The sequence below is a fragment of the Triturus cristatus genome, chromosome 6 (assembly GCF_964204655.1).
Source record: "Triturus cristatus chromosome 6, aTriCri1.1, whole genome shotgun sequence".
NCBI lineage: Eukaryota > Metazoa > Chordata > Amphibia > Caudata > Salamandridae > Triturus > Triturus cristatus.
In genome coordinates, this window is record NC_140589.1 from 812,662,791 (window position 1) to 812,684,063 (window position 21,273).

Below are 21,273 nucleotides of genomic sequence, written 5' to 3' on the forward strand. Positions count from 1 at the left end.
AAAGCTCCCACAACAGGGTGAACCTTCCCACCAAATATCAGGTATAGATCAGACATCTAGACCCCAATCAACAAAACCTAGTGATCAGGCACCTGATATCCTAGAGTTTGGCTACCTATGCCTCCCACAAGAGTGCACAGACATCCTCAAGGAAATATGCAGACCAACAACTTGCGACTGCTGTGGAGCAAAATGGAAGAGCTCTGTCTGTTAATGTACACAAAGCAAAGTAATCCATTGAACACTCTGGTTCAGGACATCATATGCTACCTCCTCTATCTTCAACACTCAGAGTTAGCATACACTTCTATTAGACTTCAGTTAACTGCCATAGCTGCTACATGCAAAATAGACAACACTCTTCCTTGTTCCGTATACCGGTTATAAAAGCTTTTATGGAGGGTCTCGAGTCATTTTCCAAGGGTGCCACCAGCCCCTTAATGGAACTTGAACATAGTCTTCATTGGACTCATGGGTCCCTCTTTTGAGAAAAGTCATTTCTGCCCCCCTGGGGTTTTAGCCAGTCCTGTACAAGTGCCTTCGCCAAAGGGTATGGAGGTCTAGAAACAGGGGATGTCAATTGAGGTGAATATCATGCATTTGGGGGGGCTTATGGGGGGATACCTGCCTAGCGTAAAAAAACTTGGCAATGGAGAGAGGATTATTCCAGTCAACCGATTCACTGTTTCACCTATCTGGACCCACCTGTGTTCAGCAAAGGTCTCTGGTAAAAACTTGTGGAATGCATCCCTGAATGTGGCTCGAAGGGTACTCCTTTGAACAAGCAGTCATTATTTGGCACATAGACATGCCCTCTTAAAGGCCACATCTGAGTTTCTTGTAGCTCTTGGGTTCCTCTCCTCCATCAGTCCCCTCACCCACTGAAGTGATTATCCAGGTTTGTGTAGCAGTTTAAGGGATCGGAACCCTTAACCTGGTTTCTGGCCCGAAGCCTGACCAGAATGAAAAGTGTAGAGAATCATCAAGAGCATATTGGGGGTAGAGATTGCACACTAGTCAACTATTATGGTGCACCACATTATTTTTTTTATTTTCCAATCTCAAAAGTCTGATCAAATCCTACAATTTGAAAATAGCATGAATATAAACAGTTCTTTTCAGGTTGTACTGGTTTAACTCCTCTGAGTGGTTTTATGCATTCGGATAATGCCTCTTTTCCCTCCTCTTCTGCATTAGTGATTCCATTGTACTGCAGTTAGTTGATTATCATTAATAATGTGCTCTTTTATTCCACAGGATGAAGTGGCACACACGCTTACGGAAAGCAGAGTGCTGAAAAACACCAGACATCCCTTTTTAACAGTAAGTGCTTAAATTGGATTGATTAGCATTGTTTTTCAAAGGAATAATTTTACAGGGCAGTGGAATTGCTCACAGTCCGGTTAAAACATTGCTGCAATGGTTTCAAATGGTTAAAGGGGATGTCGAGCTTTTGTTTTCTGTAAAATTCTACACCCTAGGTTTTTAAGCCCAGGAACATTTAACAAATGTTTTGGATTATGGAGTGCGCTGCTACTTCACTTCCTTTGACACCACAAGGCCCTTGACCACAGTTGCATCATGAGCTACATGTCACAGGGCACATGGCTCTGAAAAGAAGCACCCCCAAATAGACTTCTGAATCCTCGCCACTGCTTATAAACAGACTCCCATGAGAGTTCCTTTTGGTTCCAGCATATATAAAGTATTGCGCTGCTCCTGGAAGGTTGTATCAGTATGGAAGAGAATTAAGTGCTGGTCTCTCCTCATCACTTCCCTGTCTTTGTGCGTACATTATGAGATATGTCAAAAGATTGGATAAAGGCCCCATGTTGCCTACCTAAAATTAGGAAACTCTTCCCCCTCCTTTCGTGCCCATAAAGGTCCACCTCTACCCACCGAACCTTCTGCTGTATGGTCTGTCTCTTCAGGGAAGCAATAACTCTATGCATTCTGTCTGTTGCTAGTAGTGCCTGTGTGCCTTTAAAAAAAAAAAAAAATCTAGTTTGCTGCTGGCTTTTTATTTCTGCTGAAGATTCTGTTCCTGCTTTTGCTGGCATTGTAGGTCCTTGCCGTGGTTTTGACTTTGATTTTGTTGTCATTATGTGCTACCACACTCCCCTGTTGGTCATGGTTGGGGCTTGTGGTGCTGATTCCATTGAATGGCCTGACACTGGCCGTCTCCCTGTTGGGTTTTGTGCTGAGGTTCAGGTCTTGATGTTGCTGTGGGCCTCCACCGATGGATATTGATTCCACCTGGTTAGTAGGGCGCGGCGTGGACCAATCTGCCCCCCATCAACTGCAGCCCGGGTTTCTTCTTGAACTTTGGTCTGGGTTGTAAGTTCGTGGTGTGTGACTCTGGGTATCCACTTCACTGTAGGATAGATGAGTGCCCCTTATTTCTTCTTGGAATGCAGGCCAGGTTTGATCTTATCTGTAAGCTCCCTGCTGGGCTTAAGACCTGTGGATTTTACTCTGTGTCCCTAGTTTGTGGCCTCCTGTTGAGTCATTGTGTGCCCCAGTCTCCCTACTAGGCTTTCTGCAGGTCATGTGGCATTGTTATGATATTTGACTGCCCTTCAGTGGCTCCCTCCTAGGCATGGTTTTTGTGTTTTTTTCCAACACTGCAGTCCTCTATTAATGGTTATGAATGCCATCTTCTTTTGAACTGCAGACTGATTGTAGGTCACCTATGATCTAACTCCTTAGCTTGGGTGTGCCTGCTGTCTGTGGGGACTGCCCCCTTTACTGGAGAACAATTGAGGCCTATTTTTCCTTTTCTGACCATGTGGCTTCTCCCGGCATTCTCTGCTTAGCTTATGGGTTGTGACGTGTGTCTTGTCTCCTTAACTCATAGCTTTTTGTTTGGACTGTGTGTACCCCTTCCTCGTTGTTGAACTTGTTGGAGGCTGTGCAGAATTTGTTCTGATGTATGCTGCGAGAATGACCTACACCCCCCCAAATCTATCTAAGGTCAACGTCCTCACAGAGCACTACAACTCGACTATGTCCAACATTTTGAATGACCTGGCCCCTTTAAGGCTCAAAAGGTACCAAATCAATGACAAAAACCCCTGGTTTAGCGGTCCCCTCAATACTGAAAGGAGAGCTCTCCGACTTACAGAAAGAAATTGGAGACAGCACCTCTCAGCCCCCCAACTTAAACTTTTCCGTCTGGCCAGAAATACTTACAACAAGATCATCCTCCGATCCAAAAAATCTGTTCTTCAGATTAGAACTGGAAAACGCCAAGAACAGACCCCGCAAACTCTTTGATATAGTCAAACTTGAATCAAACAAACTAGCTAAGTCATCCAAAGAAACTACAAAATCCCTAATAAACTGTGATGAGTTCTCCTCCTTTTTTACAACCAAAATTAACTCTCTTGGTAATGAACTTAATACCACCTCAAACGTCCTTTCTCCTCCTATCTCTCCTCTCTTCCCGCCTTGGCAACACCCAAGAACAAAGCTCACTGGTCCAACTTTGATCTATATGATGACCATTGCATCTTGAAAATTCTTTCCTCCTTAACACCGAATACCCACTGCAACCACCCTCTCCCCGCCAACTGCTTGGCAGTGACCTCCCTACTCATCGTTCCCATTTGGACTACAATTATCAACGCTTCCCTTCTTCAAGGGTCGATACTTGACTCCCTGAAAACCGGGCAAGTCATCCCCATCCTAAAAACACCCCACTCTGAATCCGGCAATTCCGGTCAGCTTCAGACCAATTTCCAATATTCCTCTTCTCTCGACAGTCCTGGAGAAATGTGTGCAGCTACAACTAAGCCATCATATCGCTAATTTCAACTTGCTTGACGAATTCCAATCAGGGTTCAGGCCTGGGCATAGCACTGAAACCACTTTTCTTCACATCGTAGATGATGCTCTCCAAGCCCTTTACCAAGGCAATACCTGTATCTTGATCCTTCTGGATCTTTCCTTGGCATTCGACACAGTCAACCACGGAAAACTTCTTGAATGCCTCGAACACAGGATGGGTCTAGGTGGTACCATCATCAAATGGTTTGGTTCCTTTCTCCAGAACTGCACCCAGAGATTCTTAGCCTACAGCAACCTATCTGTCCCTTTCCCGATATCTATAGGTGTCCCTCAAGGCTCTACTCTGTCCCCTACCCTCTTCAATCTCTACCTTTAACCATTAGCTGAAATTCTTCACAGGGCCAGCATCTCCTTCCACATGTACGTCAATGATACTCAGATTTACATCAAAATCTCTTCTCTAGAGGAGATTACCTATCTGAATGACGCCCTGAAACGGACTGTTCAATGGCTCGCTAACAACCAGCTCAAACTGAATGCCCAAAAAACGGAGTTCCGTCTCATCCCCCCCCCCCCCCCCCTAAAAACTCCAATGACATCCTGGAATAGATTAACTCGATCACAGCACTTAACTGCACACCGACCATAGTTGATTCTGCTAAATCTCTCGGTATAACCTTGGACAGCAACCTGAATATGCGTGAACACATCAACTCGATGGCCAAAACTGCCAGGTTCCACCTGAGCTACTTGAGACAACTAAAACCCTTCCTTGAAACTGCGGACCTAAAAACCGCAGTTCAGGCGTTAGTCATCTTCAGAATTTAATATGGCTGCTCTACCCTATCTGGTCTACCAAAGACTTCCACAGCCCCTCTAAAAGCTTGCCTCAATGCAGCGTCTAGACTCTTATATGGCTCTAAAAAAATTGACCACATTTCACGACATCTGAAGGCCTTGAACTGGCTTCCTCTTGAAGCCAGAATCCAGCTCAAGCTGGCCTGTATCACACAAAAAGCCTTGTACACGAACTCCCCGGCATATCTCGCCCAGAAAATCTTGGCATCTGGGGGATTCAGAAACTCCCGGTCCGCTAGAGACCGTGTGCTCCAGCCTCCCCGCTTCCGCAAGGAAAAAACATATAATCGAGCTTTATCTGGGGCTGCACCAAGAATCTGGAACTCGCTACCATCCTCCCTCAGAAGAATACCTTCTCTGTCAATCTTCAAAAAGGAAGCTAAAACCTTCCTAATGAGCAAATTCCTCCAATAACTCTTTTGTCGCGCATACCGCCTTTTGTCATGGCCCTTGATTCTGTGCAATATTTCCTGTACTGCTTGGCCCTCTCCGTGTACCAATTCTCACTCCGTCAAATGTTCTGCTGGTTCTGTCGGCCTGTCGCTAGCATATCTCCCCTCTTCTACAATTGCTGGTTTTCTCTTTTTATCGCTGACATGTCGCTCTGCTGATTATGATACTGTACTGATTATTGTATATAACTCTGGCTTTGTCCTAATGTAGTCAATTCCCTAACCCCCATCCTTGTGTTTTGCCTGTGCCTAACCTGTATATAACGTGCTATCCCTGTAAAGCGCTCTGATAACCTAACGGGTCACGTTTGCGCTCTATAAAACCTCAAATAAATAAATCAATAAAATGTGCTGCCCTTCCCTGGCATCCTGTAGGGCTTCGGGGTTGGTATATGCCTGTTCCACTATAGCCTTCTTTGCTGGAAGATTGATGCTTTAATTCTTTTTCCTTAGTTGCTGATTGGTCTGGGTTATTTTCTTATGCTCCCTGCTATGCTTTTAGATTGCAGAATATGTGCCCTGCTGCCGTCTCATGTCTCTTCTTTGCCACTCCATGCCTCCCTACTGGTCTTCTTAGGGGGTGTGTGGTGCTAGTTCTGATTCACTCTGCCGCTCCCTGGTTTCCTCCTGAGGTTGGGTTACCCTCTTTACTTGATGTGCTTGTTCGACCTGCACTCTTTCACATCTGCTGGGCTGGGGGCTTCTGGCTTCTGCTCATCAGTCACATCTTTCACTAGCCAGGCTGTGTGGCCTTATCTTCCCCTCTTTGGTCACCAGCTTTGGGGTTTGGCATATGTCTGTCAGTTGGTCTCTGCTGGGCTTTGTCTGATTTGTGTACATTGCTGGATAACCTGGTGCTTGTAAGATGGGCTTTTTGTCTCCCTGTCACAGGCTATGGCCCGTTTTGCCCATGCATTCCATTTTGTGGTGGTTCGTGGAGAGCTTTTTCCCATTATCTTTGGTGTCCGAGACTACATTGAGTCTAATCTGTGTAAGTAGTTCTGGTCTTGTCCTTTGCCTGTTATTTTTACTTGTAGTCATTTAAAGGCCATAGGAGTTGGTGTATGCGTATCCTGTAGGTACTCTACTAGAGTTGTTTGTGGAGGCTCTGCCTCCATGTCCAACCTTTGGTCCTCCTACCCTTTCTTCGTTTATTTGATGTGGGTGTTGTTGGCTGGCCAGCATTTTCAGTCTACTGCCTGTGATACATGGCTTGGCCTTGCTTGGTGTTTTGTTTGAGGCATTTTTAAAGTATTGCATTGCTGCTAAACAGCTGTATCCCCAAGCAAGAAAATGAAGTGCCATAACCTCCTTATCACTTCCTCTTGGTCTGTATATCATGCTCAGCTACAGCCCCTAGCCTTGTGCCTCTATTTGTCTGAATGCTGTTGTTTGTTTGGGGTGCCCCGCTTATCTGTGTGGGGTTGTTTCTTTCTAACCTGGCTTTTCTGTCCCTTATTTTGTTTGAGTGCCTTTTGGTGGTGGGCTCCTTCTTGTACTTTCATTTGTTGCCGGTTTAGCCCATGGTCGGAGTGTTTGCCCTGGTGTGGACCAGTGTACAGACTGCTCTTCTGTTAGGTTCTCCACTCACTATTGCCTATTTCTTCCCTTGTGGCTTTCGTTTGGCCTTGGCTCCTGGTGCTTTACTACTGTCGGGGTGGTCCTGTCTTCTTGCAGGGGATTTTTGATTTTTATAGGCTTAGAATTTAAGGGGTGTCCTGCGCTGATTCCTTCCATGTATGTGTCTGGGCCTTGCCCCTTCCTGCTAGCTACCATGGTAGGGGGTTAATGGCAATTATATTTGCTTTGGTAGAAGCATTCAACATAGGCAGTGATGATGAAACAATGCTTTGACTATTTGCCAGTAATCTCATTACTCAATTCTTCTTCTTCGTCCCTTAAGATACTCCTGCCCTCCCTGTTGTGTGCCTGGCTTCAATAATGAGTTAAACAACAAGTGGTTCTGTCGGGTAGAAGGTACGTTACTTAATGGTGCTCATAATTAAGGCTCCCTGTTTTCCGTTTTTACTGATTTTTACAGATAAATACAGACAGAAAACTATTTATTTTCTTGTCTCTATTTATTTTTAAATGTGGATAAAAACAGAAATTGGGTGCTTTTTGAGTGATTCTAAATACACTTTGCCATGACTGTCAGGCCAATAACTGTGTGGATTGATAGGTAAGGATGTTAAAAAGGAAAGGAATTTTAGTAAAGAGGCTTAACCCCTTCGGCGCCGATGACGGAACGGTTCCGTCATGAACGTCGGTTGGGCTGTGCTTATGACGGAACCGTTCCGTCATGGCCCCGCCCGCGCTCAGAACCTTCAGCGTGGCGCGGAAATCCGCGCCGCGCTGAAGGGGTTAAACAGCAGTAGCAATGCACAAGGCTGATACTGAAATTTGCGTATTTTCATATAAGTGCATTGATTTATCTTCTGCGGGTGTTCATATCACTGAAACCTTGCAGGCATTCAATCTTGACTGCATATTTATTGGTTAAATAAAGGTGGAAATATACTAGTTTCAGCTCAATCTTTTCACAAAACCCATAATAAATATGGATAAATACAGATGAAGTTCACAAAAAATAAATATGGATAAATACAGACAGAAATTACAAAAAAATTAATACCATAAAACCGGGAGCCCAACTCATAATGCACTTGTAGAATCCGGTAGCAACCCTTGTATAGCGCCTGTGGAGTAAAACAATTCTCTTTGAAGAAATGGAAACCGAAATCTAAATGCTTTGTACTGTTTCTTTTTATCAGAATTAATTCATTCATAGATAATCACAGTAAACAGCGGCTGTCAACATGAGATCAATAGTTACACGGATATGTGGTGATCTTGTGACATAGGTGCTCAGTGCTCAACAAGTGTACAATATATACAAGGTGGTTGAGGTTTTTACAGGTGAGGGATAGGCCAGATAATGCTTTCACACCAAAGTCACTAATATTTTTATATCTACATAATTGATGCCATTTCAGACACAAACTGCCTTTCTCGTGTTCTCACAACAGTGCAGCTTGGTTTACTTCAGGTACTCTGAATATTCATTGTGTTACTTCTTTTATGGAATTTCACAACTGCGCTTGGTCAAATAAACAATGCATTCAATAAATGTGTAGCACATTAGGTTCCACAAGAAAAACAAATAATATTTTAGTTTTCAAACCATGAAGGTTTCCTAAAGGTTAAGGTTTACAGAAAGCAAAATTCAGATTAGTACTGATTATAATCAAAATATAAACACATCAAATATCGCTGTCTCGGGGAGTACTCTAAATCTCCTACTCCGCTCTACACTGCATCAGAAGTAACTCGAAACTGTACTCCGCTCTAACTTAAACCACACAAATTGAACATTTGACACACCTACACATAGTTTTTATGAGACGGTTCAATCAGGTTAAAGCAAGTTAATTCAATTATCTGTTTGTTAGGTTCTCAGGACTTTTCATAACAGTCTTCTTCTCATTGTCCCTCAAACTAAAACTAAATGACAGAATGAGATACACATAGCAATCTGTATTATGCAGGTGTCTTCTGAATGCTCCATTCATTAAGACATTCTATGATTATCACAAAGAGAAGAAAGCATATCTTCAGATGGGAAAGAAGGCAAAAGACAACATTGCGTTCATTAATTAGGTCTCCAGTTTGACCTAGAAATAAAATATTCATGTGTCGCAAAGTAAGATGGCAAACCATTTTAGCCATTTTAAACTTCAGGCCTAGATTAACTATCATTATTCTAAATGTAAATGAACATGTTTTCTCTCTAAAAGTAAAGTTAGCGTGTTTATATGTTAATGGTGTGTTAATGCAAACAATTAAAATATGAAAAAAACTTTACAATCGCTTGCATTGGGTAATCTGCAGATACCTTTTCTGAATGAAGTTGTAGAGGAAAATTCTTGGTACACGTCATGTACGTCAGATCTGAGCAAATAGAGTGCTTGTGGACCTATTCAAATGTTTCACTTGCCAGCAGAATCCTACACCAAGCAGTTAGAGCTCTGTTGCTCTCCAAATTGGATTATGTGAATGCTATCCTCTCTGGCATTCCAAAATTTACCTCTCCCCTCTTGAAGCTGTCATACATGCAGCACCCTCCCCCCCCCCCCCTCGTGATCTCTAGTTTCTCCTTTTTGATCAAATTACCTCTGTCCTGCACGCCACATTGGCCTCTTTGATCACATTACATTATCACTGCGTTGCACTCTTTCAGTTGGCTAAATATTTTGGATAGGGGCGCGGCCAAGATGTTGGCGGTGTACCGGCGACTTTCCAGAGCTCACCTCGCCGCAGTCCAATTAAGCATTCCATTTAGCACCCCAGGGCTCCCGAACCGGATTACGGCTGCTTACCTGAGCGGGAGCCTAGCGGAGGAGTAAGGCAGCGGAGATCGCGATCCCCGAGAGGCGCAAGACGCGCGACAAGCGAAGAGTAGCGTGCGGCCTCATTGACGTGCGGAGAGGAGCTGATTCCTAGGAGGCCGGCCGGCAAGAGCGGAGGCATCGCTTAGTCAAGGTCCAGCTGCTGTGGAGACCGAGGAGAACCTGAGCGGACTGTGAGGAGTCAGCGAGGAGGAGTACCGGTGAGCAGGACGTGCTCCGTGGAGAGACAGGAAGCGACGGTACAGAACAGTGGTGGGCCCGCCCCGGAGGACTCCGAATTGGGGCAGTGTGGGGGGGGGGGGCGCACACTGATTGATTTCTGCCTGGAAACAAGGCCCCGGGCCTCAGTATGTGCTTACAGGTGGCCAGGCCGGGAGATGTGACGCAGGACCCTGCAGGCAGACTGTACTCTGAGCCTGGAAACCCAGTGGGCTGGCTTTTGGAACTGGAGCAATAGGATCAGTGAGGGGTGTAGGGTGAGCTCTGCCTGGGACTGGAGTGCACTTGACTGGGGGGGCAGTCGGCTCGGAGCCAAGAGGAGGGCCCCCAGGAGCAAGGCTATTAAAGTCTAAGAGGGCAGGCTGAATAAAGTGCGACCGGCCTCGTCAGGCCTTGCCTAAGAAGGCAGGTGACGGCCGCCATTTTAAATCATTTGAAGAGAGGCGAGAATACCAAGTGGGCGCAAAGTGAGGGACGGCACCCCTTCCGACCATACCAGCAGATGTGGCAGGAGGTGGGTGACAGACCGAAGCTCGACAAAGCAGGGGACCACACAACTAGTGGGGAGCAGGCAAGATTAGTGGAGCCTGGAGACAACGCATGGCCTGACTGTGTCAGAACTCCCACTAGGACACTCTACCGTGCCTGACGAGGCAAACAGGGCCATCTAGCAGTCCGCACCAGCAAACATAATACCCAGGGACCGGGAAGTGGCCTGGAAGCTATACAGCACAGGCTCAACCAAACTAGCAGAATGACGTCCACCTGTCCTAAAAAAGAAGCCAACATTGAAGATCCCCTACAGAAACACTGGGGGCAAGCGGCAGGAGGGCCAAGCAGCAGAGTTGCCATCATCTCAGGCTCGGGAAGAGGAACTAGGTCACGCAGACCAGGGAAAGGACTTTACAGTACTGCGCCAGGAGGTCTCCGTGGACTTGAAACATAACGGATATAAACTAACTGGGAGACCGTGTAGATACCCTAGAGATGGCAGGCGACGGCAGGGAGGAAGAACTTCGCTTGCATGCAAGAGAATTGATAGACCTGCGGGAGCAGAATGAGGACCTAAACCTGCATCTGGAAGACCTGGAAAACAGATCCCGGCGCTCAAACGTGCACATTAAGTGAGTTCCTCTTCGCACGGATGCTGGGAAACTAGAAGACTTTGTGATCCAACTTTTTCGATATGTCGCCCTGGTGCTGGAAGACCAGGGGATTGTATTGGATCTCACACACAGCTGGCCACCTGGCAAGGAACCCAGGCCAACCCCAGGACATTCTCACGTGTCTTCACTCTTATCGCCAAAAAGAAATTATCATGGCAGCTACCTGGGAGAAGACGACCATCCAGTTCGAGGGCCTGGAAGTGGGTATCTATCAAGACCTCCCCCAGCTTACGCTCCGTCACAGAACCCTACGCCCCGTCACTACTTTCCTGCGAGACAACGAGATATGCTACAGGTGGGGCCATCCCTTCAAACTAAGTTTTGTGTGGGACAAAGAAAGACATGCGGGGGGGTTCTTGCAAGAGGCGCAGAAAGCATTGGGAGTTGACTTTGTGGCAGGGGAATCGGAGGACCACCTGTTGAGAGAGGCGGGTCTGGAACAAGTAGAGAAAAAGAGGACGCCGCCGCACTGGGAAGATGCCACACACACGACCCTCAGAAACGGAAAGCCAAAAGGAACGAGTGGCGCTTCTTAAGCAATTGCAGGCTGGCGAGGGCGGAGGAGATCAGACAGAAGATCGAGCGGTTTTCAGGGACTTTTTACCAGAATCCATAAGCATGCTGGGGACTGGTGATCCCGGGTTGAGAACTGGTTATGGCCGATACGGGCAGAGCCCGCTTTACATCCATCAAGATATTGGATGGTGCTGCAAGTTCACCGGCCAGATGGACCCACACGCCAAGGCGTTAATGGTGCCCAGGTTGGGACAGCCTTTTTGTTAAAACCACGCCATAAGTTTTTTCTTCTCATATATCTTCTTTTCTTTCTTTCTCTCTGGTCTCTCTTGGGCGCAATCTTTCCCCAGCTAGGATCGGGGAGGGGATGGGTTTCATCTACATGGAAATGTGACTAGGACGCAGGGAAAGTGAGTCTGATAAGTGGGGATCTCTGCATATATATATCACACAGGGCCTATCTATAGGAGCTCGAGGATTTGGAATCTGGCGGACACGGGTGAAGGGGAGCTATTCTGCCATGGATGGGCTATCACAGCTGGGGTTGAGGGTCCAGTACATCTCATGCATTAGGGGGGAAGGGATGAACACCACTCTGACCAATGATTGGGCGCCACTTAAGTGGAAGGACCAGGGTCATACACATCACCAAGAAGATATGAAGGGGACCAGAGGAAGACGAGTGGAGGGGAAGCCCTGACCTGAAGCACATACACCCATATTGTTCCAATGGCACCCCTTGACACTTTAATAGTAAGTCTCAACGTAAGGGACCTTAACTCCCCGGCGAAACGAAGGGCACTCCTGGCATACCTCAAAGGATTTAAATGTGATATCTGCCTTCTTCAAGAAATGCACCTGAAACGCGCAGATTGGGCGCGACTTCGATCGCGCTGGTTTGACCGCCAATTTTTCTCGTCCCTGCCAGGGAAGAAAGAGGGGGTGGCAGTGCTTTTCGCAACACACTTTCCAGGTAGGATACTGGGGGTACAAACAGAAATACCAGGTAGGGTGCTGGCACTTCGGGTGGCTGTGGGAGGCCACACTTGCACATTGGCTTCACTGTATGTACCCAATGAGGGTCAAGAGGGATTTCTTAGGGACGCAATTGGCTCGATCCTAGAAGACTCTAGTGAGAACCTCATAATAGGGGGGTGGGGGGGGACTATACTATAGCACAAGATCCCACTCTAGATAGAACCACACAATGGACGGGACACTTGAGAGCGATGTCTGCATCCATGCTGTGCTGGCTGGCAGAGGTAGGACTTGCGGATGCATGGCGATGGCGTAACCCTAAAGCCCGCGACTATACCTTTTTTTCAGCGGCACACCAGTCCTATGCCCGGCTAGATTTCTTCCTCACTACAGCACAAACTATTCAAGGGATATTAGACACCACTATAGGCACGGCATGGTTCTCGGACCATGCACATTTTAACCTGTCCTGACGTCCAGAAGGGGACTACCAGAAGCATAGGCTATGGAGACTCAATAATAAATTGCTTACATATGGCGCTAATATTAAAGAGATACAAGAGGCCATACAATCATTTTTTGAGAGCAACGATGATGGTCACACACACATACACCTACTATGGGACACACTGAAGGCTGTCATTCGGGGACGGTTTCTTGCAAAAGTGGCCAGACTGAACAGGGACAGGAAAGAAAAAAGGGACCGACTGGAAGGGCAGGTGAAAGAGCTGGAAATGATGCATCGAAATACGGGGGCAGTGCTGGTGCAGCGCCAATTTACCAATATTTACAAGCAACTGAAGGCGTTGGATCTCGATAGGGCTGAGTATTCTCTACTCTGCACTAAGCAACGCTTTTATGAAGGTGGGAACAAAGCAGGGAGGCTGCTGGCATGCCAGCTGTGTTCCCAAATACTCCAACGCCATATAGTAGAGATAGAAACAGCACAGGGTACCACGGTACGGGGGGTGACTAAATAGCCCTTGAGTTTGAAAACTTTTACACAGCACTTTATACGGCAGACCCTTCCGATGCCGCAGCTGCATATGTCACCCAAGCAGAGGTGGCCTCTCTCCCGGCCATTGACGCAGACAAACTAGACGCAGACATATCATCACACCAAATGAAGTGCTGAGGGCGATTCAGGGTCTTGCATCAGGCAAAGCTCCAGAGGAAGATGGGTTTTCCTCAGATTTATACAAGATCTTAGCTCCAAGCTTAATTCCGATACTCACAAGAATGTTTTATTCCTTTAGCACTGAAGAAACAATACCCAATTCTATGTTTATGGCTACAGTGGTAGTCCTGCCTATGCCAGGGAAAGACCCGAAGAAATGTGCATCATACCGCCCCATCTCGCTGCTGAATGTAGATCTTAAATTTTTACCAGCATACTAGCAGCTCGATTAGCACCACAGATGCAGGGGCTGGTGGACCCCAATCAGTCTGGATTTATTCCCCGAAAGGAGCTGTAGCGATGGCACTAGACGACTATGCCACCTTCTCGACAAGACCCAGTGCTCTCAGAAACCGACCTTGTTATTATCGGTTAATGCCGAGAAGGCTTTCGACCGCGTCCAGTGGCCCTATTTGTGCTTGGTATTAATTAAATTTGGCCTTGGGCCATGTTTCTCGAGGTGGGTAAATAGCACGTATAAGGCACTGAAAGCAAGAATTAATGTGAATGGAACCAGGCCTCAACCTTATGGAAGGGGTACCTGACAGGGGTGTCCATTCTCTCCCCTCCTATTTGCTCTGTATATGGAGCCTTTTGCGGAGCGTATCCGACACCACGCTGTTACTGGAATACGTATGGGGTATAGGGAACACAAGATCTCCCTCTACGCAGATGACATGGTGCTCTTTATTACTCAACCGGATACCTCAATACCCCCACTTATGCAGGAGTTTGCTGACTTTGGTCAGGTCTCTGGCGTTAAAATTAATATTCATAAAACACAAGCCCTAAGACTCACCATGCCAAGTGCCGATATAGAGTGACTAAACACGGATTTTCCCTTTAGATGGGCTGACTAGGGGGTCGCTTATGTGGGCCTCCAGGTATTTACAACGTTGGATCGCACGGTACGCGAGAACTAAGATATCTTATTGAACAACACTTGGGCTGCACTACAGTGTTGGAGACCAATTACACTGTCTTGGCTGGGCAGGTTGGCTGCTGTCAAGATGACGATACTGCCTTGCATACTGTATGTAATGCAAACCCTCCCGTTGCAAAACTCCCCCCTCCCCCCCCGATACTAGCCAAACTGCAGCATCCTCTAGTGGATTTTGTTTGGGGTGGGAAAAAGGCTTGCATTGCATGCCAACAAACCTATCTAGAACAAGCGGATGGGGTCTGAGATTTCCCCACTTGGTGCGATACTATCAAACGGCCCAACTACGATACATGGGCGAATGGTATAGGCCAATGTCCGAGAAGCATTGGTGCTTTATTGATCGGGTAATAGTGGGCATACACATGTGGAAGGTTCCATGGCTGCCGAAACGCTACCGCCCGGTGGGGGTATACATTTTCAAAATGCTGAGAGGTACAATGACCACGTGGGACAGAGTTCAGGTGTCACAGGGCCTTTCTTCCCCCACGTCCCTATTGACCCCTTTTATAGGTCACCCGGAGTTTCCACCTGCACACCATGGACAAAGTTACCTCACATGGCAGGAGGCCAATTGCAAAAGGGTGGGAGATCTCTTCTATGTGAAAAGGATAATGGACTTCCCTCCGCTCTCGGCTGGATATGGCCTCCCTAAAACAACGTATTGGCAATACCTTCCCCTAAGGCACTGGGTGACACAACCGAACGTTAGCATACACGCAGGGCGCCCATTAACGAAATTCGAGAAATGGCTGATAATTAGAACTTCAGACAAGAGTTTACTATCAAACATACACACCTTTTTAATTACACCCACACAGCGCAGCAAGACCGCAGCGCAGGTGGGAGACAGAATGCGCAAATGAATTCTCCCCAAAGGAATGGCAAGACATCGTACATAGGGCTAGAGCTTCCTCTTGTAGCACGGCAGGTAAAGATATGTTCCTCAAGATAGCGCATTATTGGTATTATACCCCATACAGGGTAGCTCGGTGGAAACTAGGGGCAGATGCTCGTTGCTGGCACCAATGCGGCCAAGTAGGCACCTTGACCCACTTGCTATGGGAATGCCCCAAGATACAGCCTTTTTGGGACACCATATTGGCGGACATTAACACTACATAGGACAGCGACCTACCACGATTCCCAAACTACATACTTTTAGGTCTTCCGAGTACATTAACATATCCCCTTAAATTAGACAGAGGGCGTGCTATTACACTGGTCTTGGGAGCGGCTAAACAAGTACTATTGGCTAGGTATGGTAGGGAAGGCATTCCAACCAGGCTGGATTGGCTACATAAGTTATGGGAGGTGGTAGGAATGGAAAAGCGAACGGCCAGTATATTGCACTGGCTCACCCACTTTCACAAAACCTGGAAATCCACAGTGAAATTCCTATCCTCTGAATTTATTGAATTAAAATGCCCTATATATTTACGTGTGCTCGGACTTACCAGAGATTCCCCACAAGACTCAAAGACAGCCCCGCAGCAGGATCACAAGCAGAATGATGACTCTCATCAAGGGACATGAGATCGTAATCCGTGATGGACCCTATACTCCCCCCTATTCTCTTCCTTTTTCTCTCTCTCTTTAACTTTACCTTCTCTCTCTATTTCGCTATTCTATGATGTTTTCTGCCCACCGGCCGGCAGGTTGTAGGTGGTGCTTTTTGTTATGAAAATTCAATGAAAAGATGTAAACGATAAATATTTAGGATAGATTTACCATACATTTGCTTGCTTACTACATTCTTACAGATTTCTGAGGGTGCCACCTAAGCCACAGCTAGCCATTCTACTACTAGAAATATCTTTCTTCGATAATCAAATGTACCATAAACCAATCCTTTTCTGACTGCTCAACCAAAGTCTGGAAAACTATCTCCCTGCCATCCGTTCTGCTATCCCTCCATCAGATTTTAGAAAGCAACTGGTACAGTTCCTTCTTGATATTTATTTCCTGCCATCCTCCCTCTAAATACTGCATAATAGTTTGTATTCTTTTTACTTTTTTACTGTGGCGTAATGTATAGGTTCTAGGCCATAACAGATACATTTTGTTGCTGATTTTCAATGTCTAACCTGGTATGTTTTTCTCTATGATTCTTCTTATGTCTGTGTATGTGTTCTGAGTCAAGTACACTTATGCTCTACGATCTAGTATGCACTATATAAAATAAACCAAGAAACTTGGAAAGATTGAACTAGACTCTCCCATTGATACCATCTGATCCAAATAATGCTGAACGAATACTCCAGATTTCTTGAACTCTGATATGGGCCTTCCCTTACTAAACTGAATATATTTAAAGTATGTCATATGTTGCATCGTAAAATCCGAAAATGTCTTCATTTAATTGGGAAAGAATTTGCTGACGTGCCGCTTCCATGGATTATAACCACCATAGGATCACTCACTTGTGGCCAAAAGCAAATGGCTCGTATGAACGCTTCATGGCCATGCTAAGGAAGGTGTGGCAAACTATTGAAGACTCTGCTTATATGACCCTCTATGAAATGGAGTCTCCCCATAGCACCCATAGGAAATCTCAGGTGGTACTGCCATTCTGGTTTGTGATGCTCACTTGCTTACCTCGAGTTTTATTAGATAGGCTTTCACATCAGGAAGAAATACTACAGTGGAATATCTCTAATGACAGAATATGCTGAATGGATAAGGGCATCCCAACATGGTCCACTCCTAATGTAAAATGTCCTTCAAAATGATGGGACTATTACCTGTATCTGTTCTCTGATGTGAAACGGTCGATGCTTCTGCAATGGAAGGGTGATCACACCATGACAAAGACTTCTTCCAATATCAGAACCCTCAACTGGCACAATTTGTCATTGCAAAAAGAAGCGGAATCCAACCGAGACAGCTCATATTTTTTTTAAAAAAACATATTTTTGCTTTTAATATATTTGATGTATTTTTTTACAAAAATACAATTATCACATTGGAGAAGGTTGTCCTCAACCCTGCTGCGCCATGTTCATCTCCTGGCTCCAGTTTTCTGTCCTTCACTACCTAATCACTCCTGTCATCACACAAAGTCTTGTTCCAAGCTCATCACCGTTATGACGTGATTGCCATGGGTCGCTAGCCAAGAAACAGAGGAGAGATACAGAGCCACCAATCCGAATGGATGCTGTCCAGTATGGCTGCAGTTACACGGCATCCTGATTGAGTTTTGTTTCCTACAGTAAAAGCTGCACTAGTTAAAATAAAGTTTTTTATGCAATTTTCAAATGTGTCCGGTTTCTAGACAGAACATAGCCACTCACAGAAGAAAACAAAAACCCATGTTTTTCAAATTTCCAACCTAAATAGAAGCCTCCATCATCCTGGTTCTAAATGTAAATTTGAATTGTGTATGAGATGTAAGTGCATTATCAAATTAGGTGAAAATAGCAAGTTTCCAGAGACACTTTCACACGAAAGCATTTAAAATGTGATTTCTTAAAAGTATTGCTTTCCATTTCGTTTTTACCACTTGAACATTTCTCAAAGTTGAGTAGTATCCCAATGTCTGATAATACCTAAAAAAAAACAGTAAAATCCATGCCAGTGGTATGTCTGTGCCTTGCTTTAGTGTCCCTGGTCAGCTAGCTCGGCGGTCATCTTGACCCTTTAGCCAGGGTTGGATTCACTGCATTTAAAAGTGTATAACGAGATCATATGTGAGATTTTACATTTTGTGTTACTAAGTATATTTTTCTGGAACCTTTTCCTGTGATCTATGCACTTATTCCAAGAGCTGATGCCGAAAGAACAGTTGCTCTAGATGTTGGTATCGGTTATGTTGTTGGTAATACTTGTGCAGAGTATTGGAACTGCATAGAAATGACTAACCACAGTTGAAGGGTTGTTTTGAGTGGTTTGAGAAGTGGGAGTGGACAAATGGCATTTTATCTCAGGAAGTAAGTCTGTTTCGGACTTTTGCCTGTTCTACGTTTGTATTGTCTCTCTGGAGACATCATTAACATGAAGGAGACCTCAAAAGGTTGATTCCAAATGTGAAGAGCCCATTCCAAAATTCAAGTAACCATCTTGCATAGATATGACATGATACATAGTATTGATATGCCATTGGCAATCAAATAGCTCATGCATGCACTCAATGATTTAAAGACCATGCAATGCAATTGAATGAGACCACACCAAATTTTAGTTGGAAGAAAATTGTTGCAATTTTATTAAGCAAGGTAACTGGTTAATCTACAGACATTCCAAAGGGGGGCCAGCAACTATGATTTAAGCTGGTTGCATGCCTCATTTGCTAACAACCCACCGGGAGTGTACGTGATCTGGTGTTGAAATATTTTGCGGTTCGCCAACAACCCACCATGAGTGGACGTGATCAGGTGTTCAAATATTTGGGGGTTCGCCCCTCCAACAAGACCCTTTGACCCAGAAAAAAGCTGTATTCTCACAAGGTAGAGTGAATGGGGCACCATCACCTACATCCCTGGGGCTCTGCTGTAAGGCCTTCTGATATATTGACTTGCAGGCCCGTTTGTGCTATTTCTCATGTTTGAATCCGCCACAAAAGTCATCTGGACTGCTCTGTAAATCTGCTTGCAGCTTTCAGAAATAGCAAGCATGAAAACATAACATGTAGATTGTATTAGTTGTTTAAACCGAGATTTGATTACATAGCATGCATTTTGCAAACAGACTTGAGAAGAGTTAGCAGCAGAGTGAGTGTCATAGGAAAGCTGAAAAGAGGAAGCGCATTGAAGCCTGTGCTCTGTCTAATGTTCGCATTCCTAGCCCTGCCCTGGTTGTGGTATAACTGGATCAATGACCTCACTAGCCAATTTGATTTAATCTCTGCCCAAATTCAGTTATGTAGGAGAAGGGGCTGGAGGTTGTTTCCCACTACCAGGGGTAAATAATGCTATAGTGACGTCCACCAACTTTTGGCTCGGTGTGTACCGCATCAGCTATTTCACGTTGGTTGTTTGCTAGTTTTGATAAAGACTCTGGGCGGTTTTCGCCTTCATTACATTCAAGCTTTAAATAAGGAACTTTTTGACTCTTGAGCTCCAGGAGATACAATCTTGTAGGTAAATTTCAATATTATTCCTAATCATGCATATAATCATGTTTATTCTTTTACATTGGCTCTGTGAATACTGAAAAATAATACCCATAGGTAATGTGATACATGGTGATGTGGAAATAAACAAGTGGCAAAAATTGCATAGGATATTCGCTTTTGTGAACAGTGTGCAGAGAGCCTTTTCATGTCAGATAAGTTTCTTTCCATCTCTGATAACCTCTGATAACCATATAAGTTAAACCTATACTTAAGCATGGAGTGCTATAATGTTTTGCAGCGTGAATCTTTCTGGATTCACTATGCTGTGCATTATTCCGCGGTCTGGTGGTTGGGTCCGGAATCGTAGTCTTTCTTTTCTCTTTTTCTGTAGCCCAGGTGAGCGTCGACGTCCCACCATTTGGTGTACTTCTCGTGACGTCGGCATGCTTCCTGCGGAAGTCCCACCTTGGGGCGCCATCTTCAGATTCTTTTATACGCCGTTGGGTCTGGATAGTCACCAAGAAGCTCCAGAGTTTTTTAACGAAGAAAGAAGAAGAGCACGAGTTTCATCGAAGGAAAATTAAAGGCGACTACAGACAGGAAGAACGTCGAGCCGGGACGACGAAGAAGGAGGAAAACCTCGAGATCTTCGACATCCAACGGAGAATGCGCACTCAGGGACACTGAGCGCAGGAATGGACAAAACACATTTCAAATTCTGCCATAACTGCCACCACAAATACGTGTAGAAGGACCAACATCCGATCTGCAACCTTTGCCTGCCAGTCGACCACGAGAGCAAAGACTGCAACGCCTGCTCCGCCTTCACACCGAAGACACTCAGGGTGAGAGAGAGGCAGAGGAGAGCCAACTACAACATGGAAGGCAAGGGTAAGGCCCCGTCTCTGTACGACCTGGGCCTCTCCACCGATGATGAAGACAACGTCGCCGAGGGACCTGATGACTTCACGGTCGCAGAGACCGATAGAAGACGTCTGACAAGGTAGGAGAGACGTCGAGCACAAAAACCCCGAAAGGGCCCCGAAAAACAGAGACTGACTCTCGAAAACCAGAGTCTAAGTCCTCGAAAGGAAAACCGGCACCGAAAATTTCGACGACCGTGAGTGGATCCAAGGACGAAAGGCCCAGGGGATCCTTCGAGAAGGACTCCCAGGTGCCGAAGGCCGCTGAAAAACAAAGTTCGTCGAAACAGTCGCACCTGGTTGGGCGTTCGACGACGAAGGACAAGGTCGCGTTGACGCAAGCTCCGTTGAAAAGGCCAGCGCTCGACGCCGAACATCCCTCCGAAATGGAGAAGAAAAAGAGAAGGCTCGAGGCGGAGATGGAGAGCATCCTTCAAAGGAAGAAGGAGTTCGATGAGAAGATGAAGAAATTCACAATCCCAACAAAACCACCAACGGTTATCGTCGAGGTCGAAGAGCAGGACGAGTTCGACGCCGAAGAGCAGTCGAAAACTCCCGAGGAAGATGATCTCTACCATGAGGGAGAAGAAGAGGAGGAACAGCAATCGAACTACGGCTCGGCGCTGTCGACGATGCAAGACCTGGAATGGCAGGACCTCGACGCCGGAAATCCAGAAGAGCCCGTGGAGACTTATCCTTCGAGGCCTTCGCCGCCAGATGATATTGGGGCTTACAACATGGCCGTAGAGAGCGCGGCTGCCGCTTTTGGCGTGAAACTAGAGGAGGAAAAACC

At 45.8% G+C, this 21,273-nt stretch overlaps 1 protein-coding gene across 1 annotated transcript in view; it reads left to right on the forward strand.

The window, feature by feature from the left end:
- AKT3 (AKT serine/threonine kinase 3) overlaps positions 1-21,273 on the forward strand; it is a 740,092-nt gene that overhangs the window by 471,811 nt on the left and 247,008 nt on the right. Inside the window, exon 7 of the mRNA XM_085611402.1 lies at positions 1,258-1,323. Coding sequence (XP_085467528.1) covers positions 1,258-1,323 — 66 coding nt within the window. The remainder of the gene's footprint in view (positions 1-1,257; positions 1,324-21,273) is intronic.